General features: G+C 52.5%; 1 protein-coding gene across 1 annotated transcript in view; it reads right to left on the bottom strand.

The window, feature by feature from the left end:
- Positions 1-3544: 3544 nt before the first annotated feature.
- GPR68 (G protein-coupled receptor 68) overlaps positions 3545-11712 on the bottom strand; it is a 25765-nt gene continuing 17597 nt past the window's right edge. The window contains exon 2 of the mRNA XM_029236320.1: positions 3545-5314. Within this exon, the coding sequence (XP_029092153.1) occupies positions 4101-5216 (1116 nt within the window). The 5' untranslated portion in view covers positions 5217-5314 and the 3' untranslated portion in view covers positions 3545-4100. The remainder of the gene's footprint in view (positions 5315-11712) is intronic.

Here is an 11712-nt window from a genome sequence, read left to right on the forward strand (position 1 = left end):
AAGTGGGCGTTGTTCAGATGAGGTACAAGAAGGTGAATGCTCAAACCCTAAGTGGAGGCGGCTTGAAGATCTGTATGTCAGAGGCTGGCTGGATGCTCACTAATTCTGCTTCCTCTTCCTGCATACATAGGAAAGCTACATTTCCCAGCCTCCCTTGTAGTTAGGTTGGGGCCATGTGACTGGGATCTGGCCAATAGAATGTGAGTAGCAGGGATACCAACTACTTCCAGACTTGGCCATAACCCCCCTGTGAGATTCTTTTTGTGCTGCTTCCCCTGCCTCTGTGGATGGAAGGGGAAGACCCCGAGATGATGGAACCTCTTGATGAGCAAATCCTGAATCACTGCCATCACTTGGGAAAAAGACTTGCCAGAAAGTAGTTGCTCGTTGGACTTCGCATGAACAGGAGATAAACTTTTATTGTTTTAAGGCAATGTGATTTGGGGGTATATTTGTTACTGCAGTATAATCCAGCCCTGTCTAATACAAGCTTGGAGATTTAACACTGAGAAGTAGGATATGAGACTTTTCTTCAAATACCAGTACCTAAAGGGTCATGTCTTTCCAGAGGCCAGAACTAAGGCCAGTGGTAAAAGTGGTTCCACTTTGGCTCATTAGGAGTTAAGATTTTCTGCCCAACCTTGGAATAACTTGTCTTGGGTAGTAGTGAACCGGTGTCATTGGTGGTACTTGCAGAGAAACTGGGCTGTCGTTTTGGGGAGATATACAGGGGATAATTCATAGGGAAGGAATTGGAGATCATGACCTCTGCAGGACTTTCTAACACTGATATCTAATGTCTAATCTACCAACGTCTTTCTGATAGTTGTTGAATTAAAGCAAATGGAATTGACACACCATTTCCCCAGAGCACTGGGCACCATTGTGACCCCAGGGTTATTGCCATCAAAGACCATCATCTTGCCAGATGAATTCCTGGAGGCTGCAGGATCATGAGCTGCAAGAAGCACATTTTTCAGAAAAGCATTGAACAAAGGAGGTCCAGATTCTGGCTCTTTCTTGGTTGTACCAGCCAGAGAAAAGCAGCAGATGGGGATGTATTCTGTGCTGAAAATTTCTCCCACACTTGTCTGGCCAAACCACAGACCAGTGTGTATAAACAGGAAGATGAGCCCTCATCTTACTAAGCAACAGTGGTGAATGAGAAAGGAATCTAATTGCTTTTGCCACCTTCAGTCCAAACCAGATGGACCTTTTCTTCCACCTTTTATCTTAGGAAAGAAAGGAGTCTTAATCCCCAATAAGTCTGTTTGGAAGAAGGATCGATTCTTCCAGAGCACTCCAGGACTCCAGGAATCTGACTCCAGGGAAGGATTAAGTGACTAAAACCAAATTTACGTTTTAACAGAATGCATTTAATCTTTCATGATAAACATGGAGGTGCCACTGTTGAGAAGATGCTCCAGCTTAAGAAGGATGATCACTAAATGTGGGGCTCCCCAAACACAACCCGAACAGTAAGAAGAGCCCCCCAAGGGGTGGGTACAACAGGCCTTCCTTCACTTTGGCAATCTTCACTAGTGATGAGGGGACTGATCAAGCCCTCCCTCACTGTGGGGAGCAGCTATTCAGGGGGTAGAAGGGGTCCTGTGTCCAAGGACAGGGAATGATATTTTCCAAACCGCAGGGCTGAGTTCTGTCTTCAGAGGGGAGGTGGCCAAATTAAGTCCCAGAGTGGATTAGCAACAATGCTGCAGAGCTCAAGACACTTCATGAATCTCAAGAGGAAGAAGGCCCTACTTCATCTGAAGGCTTCATCCTTCTTGGCCACTACTAGATAATCAAGGACCAATCCCCTAATTGCTGTTCAAGTTTTCTCTGAGAATGTCAATCCCTGGACCTTCCTGACTCTGTTGGGTATTCCATGGGCCTTCTAGATCCCCCTGGTGTCAGAAGACCCTCCCTCCCCATAAGAACTGCAGCACACTCCAGCTGTGGCTGGTTACTTTGCTTTATTTGCAGACTCAAGTTTGCTACATAAATCCATTGCATGGTCCAACACATGTATACTTGGCATAAAAGAGAGGACAATACAAAAATACAACTCTTGATAGTAAATGGAACTGCCCTCAGCTCATGCCAGTTTATCCCAATGGGAATGTCCATGTTCAAGATCAAAACAGGAGGAAGTTTGGAATGAGGAAGCATGGAGGTCTCAACCAGTGTCATTGCCCTTGTAATCCTGGTCTGGGGCTGGGTGGCCTTTTTTTTGCTACCTGCAGACCTGGTCAGTTCCTCCTCCGTGAAGGGGAAGAGAACCTCCCCAGGTTATGGAAGGCCATCCAGAAGGAGCTAGAGCAAGCCCTGGAACCCCACTTCCTTAGGGCACACCCACCCTGGGCTATCAGTCTTTGGACACCTCTGATGGGAGGGTTAAGAAACTCAGGGTGAATCTACTTCTGGGAGAGGGGAGGGGAGACATGAAGAGAGATTGAAAAAACTATTCTCCCTGGCAGCCCTTTAACAGATTCCAGAAATCTTCTACTGATGCCAGCTTCTATCTTCCCATCCCTGGTCCCTCCCCGGGCTTGAGCCCACCTAGCCTCTTAGCTGTGAGAGCTCAAATCCCAGGTCTTTGGGGGAAGTCAGAACTGGCTCCAGCCCACCGACCAGGAAATCTGAAGGGCTAGCATTTCTAAGAAGGTGGGCAGGTCCCTGGAGGAGCAAGAAGCTCCTCTGGTCCTTGGTACATCCCCCAGGCAGAGGCTTAATATGCTCGGGCACGAAGTTGCAGGAGCCCCGTCACCAGCCTTCCAGGACAGAACAAGAGACGGTGGTCAGTACCCTGGTCTGCATGTGGCCCGTGGGCCCACTGTCACTCTCCAGGTGGGTGGGGTGGGGCATCTGGCAGAGGAGCAGTGCTGAAGGACCAAGGAGGCAAGGCGAGCCCAAGGTCCCTCCTCTTCTTGTCACAGGGGCTACTTAAACCGCAGTGGAGCTTCAGCCCGGGGCTTTGGGCTGAGAGATAACAGAGCATGCATCTCCGTGTTGTTTGTTTTGTTCTAAGAACTTGGGGAGAATGTCATGCTCCTCTCTGAGACTGCTGGGCACTCCAGTCTGTGTGGCAGGGGACACTGCCAGCAGTCACATGACCCTAGCCTCAGTGGCTTGGGGCAGAGCTGTCATGGAGACCCTGGCATTTTAACCGTGGACACACACACACACACACACACACACACACACAAGTCGCAGGCTTCCGGGTCTGGTGCTTCAAGGCAGATAGAAACAGAAGATGAATTGAGGCGAATCTGTGTAGGGAACTCAGCTGGACGTACTGCTTTAGGCCTCTGTCCTGGCCCTTGAACTTCAATGCTGACTTTAAAGGACCACAGACATCGCCCTATGGAGCCCCAGGGAGCCCTAGGATTTGTTTTCCATCAGCCCTGGGGCTTGGGGAATCTGCTCAACCCTCCTCGCCTGTGAAACTGTGACTTGGCTGTATCTGGTGCCTCTCCTCCACCTGTTACTCCCCCACTGTCCCCCACAAACACACACTCCCAGTGCCCCAAACCCCTCCCTACATTCCTTCTCCTCATCCAACCTCCGGGCCCACTCATCTTCCTTCCCACCCCTTCGTGGAGTGAGGCTCACGTATGAATGATGACAGCACACTTTCGTGTGTCACCTCCCCCGGTTACACCAGTGCATCGGGACTGGTGTCACCTGTGACAACGGCATTGGAAGGCCCTGGCAGGTGTGCCCCCAGGTACCCACTCTCATCTCCCAGGCCCCTCTCTCCATGTCCTCACACCCTGCGTCCCCCACCCGAGCTTCTCTTTGAAAACCTCCTGGACGTGAGCAGGTCTTCCTCCCGCCAGCCGCCCAGCTGGCAGCAGACGACCCCCATGCACTGTCGGAGCTTATCCTCACACTCAACAAGCAGCCCCGTCGGACTCGGCAGCCACAGCAGGTTCCCTGGACCCAGAGAGGTTGTGCTGCGGCCCAGACCCAGGGCCCCGTGGCCCAGGTCCATCGTCCCCTCCAGCAGCAAGAGGCACCTGCCTTGGCCAAGTGGGCAGCAGCTGTCGAGCAAGCTCAGGCCTTGCTTCGCCCCACACGTGGGTGATGGGGCGACACAGCTAGGCCAGTCCGCCCGCTGGGGACCCTCCCGCTCCGGGTGGCTGAGAGGTCTGTAAGGCCGGGTGGAGCTTCGTCAGCACGTTGGGCTCCTCGCTCTTCCCTGGGGCCTCGGGGGTACCCAATGGGTAGGCCTCCCGGGCCCGGCCAGTGCTGGCGCAGGTGAGGAAGGCCAGGCAGGCCCCACGGAGGCGGGCGAGGTCCCTGTGCGTGGTCTCGCTGACGAAGCAGTAGAGCACGGGGTCGGCCACGCAGTTGAAGCTGGTGAGGAGCAGGGAGAAGTGGTAGGCGTTGAAGATGCCCTTGGCGAAGTGGCAGCTGGACTCCCAGAGGCTGCGCACGAGCAGCAGCGCATGGTAGGGCAGGAAGCAGGCCAGGAAGATGACCACGGTGCTGAGCACCAGCCGCTGGATCTGGTCCTTGCGGCTCTTCTGGGTGCCATGGCTGCGGCGCACAGCCCGCAGGATGCCCCGGTACGAGGCCAGTAGCAGGCAGATGGGGAAGAGGAAGCCCACCAGGAGGCGGTAGTAGTTGAGGCCGCACTGCCGGGGCTCGAGCGGGTAGTGCTCGAAGCAGACGCGGTGCCGGTCCCCGTCCTCCACCACCTCTTCGTGCATGAGAAAGTAGATGCTGGTCAGCAGCTCTTTGGCCCAGATGAGCACGCTGACTCCCACGGCAGCCTTCAGGGTGCGGAACTGATGGAAGCGGAAGGGATGGGCCACGGCCAGGTAGCGGTCGATGGAGATGCAGCAGAGGAAGCCCACGCTGATGTAGATGTTCTCGTACAGGAGGATGCCGCACAGCTGGCAGGACAGGTCGCCGTGGGACCAGTTGTCGTGCTGTAGCACGTACTGCAGCCAGAAGGGGAGCGAGCAAATGTAGAAGAGGTCGGCCACTGTCAGGTTGCACAGGTACACGCCCAGCTCGTTCCGGGCCTTGATCTGCAGGTAGCCGAAGTAGAGGGACAGGCAGTTGGCTGGGAAGCCCACCACCAGCACCGTGACATAGACCACCGGCGCCAGCGTCTGGTGGATGGTGTGGTCGATGGCACAGCTCAGCGAGCCGTTGTCTCCGGTGATGTTCCCCATCTTTGGGCCTGGAGGGGCCTCAACCCTCATGGACTCAGGAATGCACCAGTCTCTCTAGCGCCACCTTGTTTCTAGGATGTGGTTCAAGCTGTAGCAAAGGCCGGGCCTCACTGGTGATGGGTAAGGCCCTGAAAGTCAAAGGTGGAAAGGCTTAGGATAAGAGGAGCCAACATTTATATAGCACCTACTGTACGTCAGGCACTCTTCTAAGTGCCTCACGTAATTTAGAAGGTGATCCAGCCAACCAACTCCAACTCAACTGAAATGTGACTTATGTCTCCCCATCCCCCTTCCCCGGCTTCCTGTCCCTTATTTACTTTCCTGGTCCCTCGGTGCAGCAAGCAAGGCCTGGAGCTGGCTCCAGGGAAGCTCCAAGGGAAGCTCAAGGTGAAGAACAATTCCAGCCCACATAACAGTGAGGGCCCTAGCCACTCTCTTATTCAGTACCATTCGCATTTTTCCTACTTGCTCACAGGGATGCACCAGGTCAGTAAGGCCACAGCCCCTCCTCGGGGCCTCTCCATACAGCACAATAGAGGCCCAGCCTGGTCCACATCCTGCTGTGCTCTGGCAAGAAAAAAGGCTAAGCTTCCCGCAGGGCACTGCTACCTCACCTCCGTGGAATTGGGAACCTAGCACAGGGCGCCAGGCACCGACAGACATGAGCACCAGGCTAGGGTCAGCTGCTCACAGGCTGTGCAAGTCGTTTACACTCTCTTAGACTCAGTTTCCTCATCCATAAAACAGGGATATGGGAATTCCCTGGCAGTCCAGTGGTTAGGACTCGTCTCTTTCACTGCTGGAGCCTGGGTTCAATAGCTGGTTGGGGAACGAAGATCCTGCAAGCCGTGCCACGAGGGCAATAAGTAAGTAAATAAATAAATAAAATGAGGGTCAAAACACCTGCCCTCAGGGTCAGTATCAGGGCCACATAGAATATGTCAAAATGCATGTCATTGTTTTTCCAAAGGCAATGAGGCAGAATAAAAGATGGTAGGTTTTTTTTTGTTTTTTTTTGGGGGGGGGGTACGTGGACCTCTCACTGTTGTGGCCTCTCCCGTTGCGGAGCACAGGCTCCGGATGCGCAGGCTCAGTGGCCATGGCTCACGGGCCCAGCCGCTCCGCGGCATGTGGGATCTTCCCGGACCAGGGCACGAACCCGTGTCCCCTGCATCGGCAGGCAGACTCTCAACCACTGCGCCACCAGGGAAGCCCAAAGATGGTAGTCTTACTCGCATTAGTGAAAAGTTCACATTGTTGAGAATTTAACAAAGAAAATGCTATTGTTATATATACAAATACATTTGAACAAGACAGAATAAAAATTTTTTGTTGTAGGCCTACTTTATAAATTAATATATCAGAATGAAAGGACTGAGCTGCTCTATTGATTTAACACTTCTGGCTCCGATGAAAAATCTCACGGTGTCTAAATTAACTTTTTTGTTGTTGTTGTTTGTAATCATCCTTCCAAGGAGACTTTTTTGACATTTTTTTTCCTAACCACCTGCCCCCATGAAATTTGAATAACCCAGATGTATTTCATATCTGCTTATGTATCATGGGCTTTTGAGGATGACAAACCACTATAATATCTAAGATTTTTTTCACCCCACCTAAGAACCAATTTTCACCCCTCCTTGAGAATGCATCGTCTATCTGGCTGCAAATTCCAAATGAACTGGGTCTGCATTAAGTTGTTTTGTGGTATTAGCAGATCAGTCTTGCCCTTTGCTGTCTCTTCACCATAGTCAAGCTGGGACTCACAGACCAGACGGGAAACCCCTTCCACAACCAACAACGTCTCATCACCTGCTGTCCAGGGTCCCTCCCTCTGCAGCCTCCCTCCTGCTGGCTCCTGACTGGCCCTGTAGGCACCAGAGCCCGGGCTCAGCCTGGAAGTGGCAGAGCCTTCTGGGAAGGGGCCCAGAGATATTCCAGCCCAGCAGTTCCAGTCCTGGGGTTCATGGAGGATAAACTTGAGGATCTCCCTCGAAATCACAGGCTCAAACTTGTAAATATGTAAGTATGTGCATTTTTCCTGGAAAAGGGTCCTGTGGCTCTCATAAGAGTCTCTGAAATGGGTGAGAGATGGGTCTGGCCCAAAGCTGCCCCCTCTCACCTGGACTCCCTGTGGCTCTCTCCGTGGCCAAGCCTCCCCCCACCCCAGTGCTCCCAGTCACACCTCTGACCATTATCCCCCGGGCAGCCACAGCAATCTTTCCAAAATACAAACTGGATCCTCCTCCTCCTCATTTAAAACCCACTGAGACGGTTTCACAGTGAGTTATCACACCCACGGTAAAACTCCCAGACTCTTACAAGACCCAGCATGATCCGGCCCCAGCTCCCCCTACCTTGTCTGCTGCCACCACACTCCAGCCTCACTGGCCAGCTTTCTGGGCCTCGTTGCCTGGCCCCGCTCCAGTCTCTCCTGGAGTGCTGCCCCCTGCCCTCTCCCCACCTCCACCTCCACCTCAAGGCTGTTCCTTTGCCACCAGGTCTCAGCTTAAACACACCCCCTTGCGAGGCTCGCCCTGACCACCCCACTAAAGCAGCCCCTCCCCCATCACCATCACCATCACACCTTCCTGTTTCATGGCTCCGCAGAGCTCCCATCGGGTCTGAGATTTTTCTTGGTTATTTACTTGTCTGCTTGCTGATGATCTGTCTCCTCCACGAGGATGTAAATTCCAAGAGGGCCTTGTGCACCTTGAACAGTGCCTGGCACACCCAGGCACTCCTGAGTACTTCTAGAATGAATAAGTGAATGCCACTTCCCCATTTTACAGATGAGGAAACTGACGTTTGAAAGGGGAAGTGACGTGCCCAAAGCCAGTCTAAGGAAGGAAGCATGGGCATTAGAATCCAGGTCTCCTTTCTCCAAGTCCCACCTCCCTGCCACGTCTAGTCCCCACCTGAGCCTCCCTGAACCCTCTCAGTCCCTGGAAGACGAGGACTCCTAGGAGGGCTCACCTCCCCATCCTCTCCAGGATACAGGCCCGGATTTTTTTTTTGGGGGGGTGGGGGTATGCGGGCCTCTCACCGCTGCGGCCTCTCCCGTTGCAGGGCACAGGCTCCGGACACGCAGGCTCAGCGGCCATGGCTCACGGACCCAGCCGCTCCGCGGCATGTGGGATCTTCCCGGATGGGGGCACGAACCTGCGTCCCCTGCATCGGCAGGCGGACTCTCAACCACTGCGCCACCAGGGAAGCCCTACAGGCCCGGATGTCAGTGTTGGTGGTGGAGGGAGGTGCTTCTTGTTGCTGTTTTCAATTGTGGTTTGATACACATAACATAACATTTACCATGTTAACCATGTTTAAGCGCGCAGCTCAGTGGCATTAAGCACATTCACACTGCTGTACCGCCATCACCACCATCCACCTCCAGACCTTTTTCAGCTTCCCCAGCAGAAAATCTGTACTCATTAAACACTAACTCCCCATCCCTCCTCCCCCGAGCCCTTGGCAGCCACCAGTCTACTTTGTGTCTCTATGAATTTGACTGCTCTAGGCACCTCGTATAAGTGGAGTCGCACTGAATTTATCTTTTTGTGGCTGGCTTATTTCACTTAGCATAACGTCCTCAAGGTTCATCCATGTAGTAGCATATATCAGAATTCCTTCCTTTTTAAGGCCCAATAATATTCCATTATATGTATAGACCGCAGTTTTGTTTTTCCATTTATTTGTCAGTGGACATTTGGGTTGTTTCTACCTTCTGGCTATCGTGAATAATGCTGCTGTGAACATGGGTATACTACTTGAGTCCCTGCTTTCAGTTCTTTTGGGTATATACCCAGAAGTAGAACTGCTGGATCATATGGCAGCTCTATTTTTAATTTTTTGAGGAACTGCATTCTGTTTTCCACAGCGGGCTGCACCATTTTACATTCCCACCAACAGTGCACAAGGGTGTTTTCTTGTTTTTTGCTTTTTGTGTTTTTGTTTATATGTTTTGATGGTGAGAGGAAGGGGCGAAGGGGCAGCTGAGGCCTGTGACCCCTAAACTCTTGCACAGCCCCGCGAGTCAAAATTTGGCCCCATTCGTCCTCCTCTTGCCAGCCCTCCTGTCCCTGGATCCCAGGCCCACACTTGAGCGGTCCCCCAGGGACACCCACCCAGGACGTCCGTGTCTCTGAATTTACCTCGGGTTCTCCACAGTCCACATAAAATCTACCCACAGGAAGATAAAAATTCCTTCATCAGCACAGGCTCCCAGGCACCAACAAAATCTGGCAAAGGAAACCAAAGTGAAAACACGTCCTGTCAGGTCTTAGGAATTTGTTGAGAGCCACCTGGCCGAAGCCTATCGTTGGCTAGGGCTGAGTGTACGCATGTGTGAGGCGGGCTGGTGTGACTGTTTGCGGGTTCCTCTTTCCCAGGCCGATGATACGCGAATTCCTGCAAGCAAAGTCGGAAATACTCAAGTCTGCAGGGCAAAGAAGAAACACATACGACGTTTAGATGAAAACACACACACAGCATCGCCTCTGTGATTTCAATGCCGTCAACACTCTGATGGCTCCCAGACGTCCTCCCCACCCCCAGGTGGAAGGCTGACAGAACCAGCTTCCTTCCGCGGCACAGGGCATGCTCTGTGAGGCCCACCCTGCTTTCATCTTCTCCACTAGTCTGTTCTTGGAGGTGGCATCTCCTCCTGCCCAGTCACTCACATTGGATGGCTGGCCTTCAGCTTTCTCCCTCATCTTTGTCCACAGCACCCACTTGATTACTCAGTTCTACCATTTTCAACTCCTAAATACTTCCCACATCCGTCTCCTCCTCTTTAGCTCCCTCCCCAGTGCCCCAGATTGGCTTGGTCAAGACTTCCTCCCCAGGATCAGCGCACGGCCTCCTATGGGATTCCCTGTCTCCGCCTCACCACCCTCAAAGCCATCCTCTAAAACAAAAACCTAACCTAATCACTTCTGCTTCAAACCCTTCAATGGCTCTCCGATCATCCATCCATCTGTCCATCCATCCATCCACTCATTGACTTATTCGTTGTTACAGCAAATACTTATTGAGTGTGTCTATTATTATATGGAAGGCACTGTACTAGACACTGGCCCCTGGCGTAATTCAAGTTGCTTTTAGTCTCATGGGAGACAGGAGAAGAAAAGAGAGGGTTAGCTCCCAGGGAGAGTACAGGACATTAAGGGAGTTCATAGGAGGTGAACTAACCCAGCTAGAAAAGCCTTCCTGAGCGGCACTTTGCTCGAAGACCAGAAGAAGCGGGAAGGGCAGCCAGGGAAGAGGGAAGTTTCTGCCTGTGGAAATAGAGCATGCAACAGGCCAAATGCCAGAGAGAGAGAGAACAGGCACCTGTGTGGAACTGAAAGTAGCTTGGCACAAACAGCTAGGTGTGAGGAGGGCGTGGCCAGAGAGGGGACAACACACAGCTGTAGAAACTGCCAACTAATTAGAAGGAGCTGGGGACAATCAGGGACAAATCTGAGATGTTCTTCAGTGCTTGGTCCTCATAATCTCCCTCAAATTATCTGTTAGATGGATGGATGTGTGAAGAGGTAGGTGGGTGGATGAGTGGATGGATGGATGGGTAGGTGGATGAATAAGATGAATAAGTGGAAGGATGAGGGGGTAGGTGGATAGATGGATGAGTGAACAGGTGGATAGATGGACGAATGGGTGGGTGGATGGGTCAATGGGTAGATAGATGGATGAAAAGATGGATGGATGGGTGGGGGGTTTTGAGGTTGGGTGCTGGGACAATGGAAATATTATTAATAGAAACAGAAAAGTGAGAGGGAGGAATCACTGTGACCTCCTCTCCAGCCACCTGGCATCTGTTTAAGCTGCCTGAGCTGGTCACAGAGGGCCCTGCTTTTTCACCCGGGCCTCATCACAACCAGCTCTCCCTTCATCCACTCCCTGAGGACAGGCACCCCTCCATGGAAACTACATCTTGCCAGGAATGTCCCTTCTCTACCTGCTGTCCACAGAAAGCTTGCTCCCCCAAATCAAAGGCACAGTGGGTGCAAAGTGTTCTATAAATGGAAAAACGTAGATGGGATGGAAGGACCAAGCCATACCGAGTGAGAGGCCTCCACATGCCAGGAACGTTTTTGCACATTCATTCTCTCTCTCAACACTAGTCTCACCAGCACCCATTTTACAGATGAAGAAACTGAGGCCGCTCAAGATTCTGAAACCAAGTGAGGCCCTGCAGGGTTCCCAGGCATGGAGGCCTTTTTTTTGTCCCCTGCTTCTTGTAGGCAAGACTCCAGCCTCCATGACCTTCCCTGAGTTCCAAAGGGCAGATTGGAACAGTTGCTAATCAAGGAAGAAGCAGCCAAGAAATCACCTGAGACAAAATTAAAGGGACCAGAGGGGCTTCCCTGGTGGCGCAGTGGTTGAGAGTCCGCCTGCCGATGCAGGGGACACGGGTTCGTGCCCCAGCCCGGGAAGATCCCACATGCCGTGGAGCGGCTGGGCCCGTGAGCCATGGCCGCTGAGCCTGCGCGTCCGGAGCCTGTGTTCCGCAACGGGAGAGGCCACA

The sequence above is a fragment of the Monodon monoceros genome, unplaced genomic scaffold (genome assembly GCF_005190385.1).
Source record: "Monodon monoceros isolate NGI ecotype Baffin Bay Population unplaced genomic scaffold, NGI_Narwhal_1 Super_Scaffold_21, whole genome shotgun sequence".
In the NCBI taxonomy this organism is placed as follows: domain Eukaryota; kingdom Metazoa; phylum Chordata; class Mammalia; order Artiodactyla; family Monodontidae; genus Monodon; species Monodon monoceros.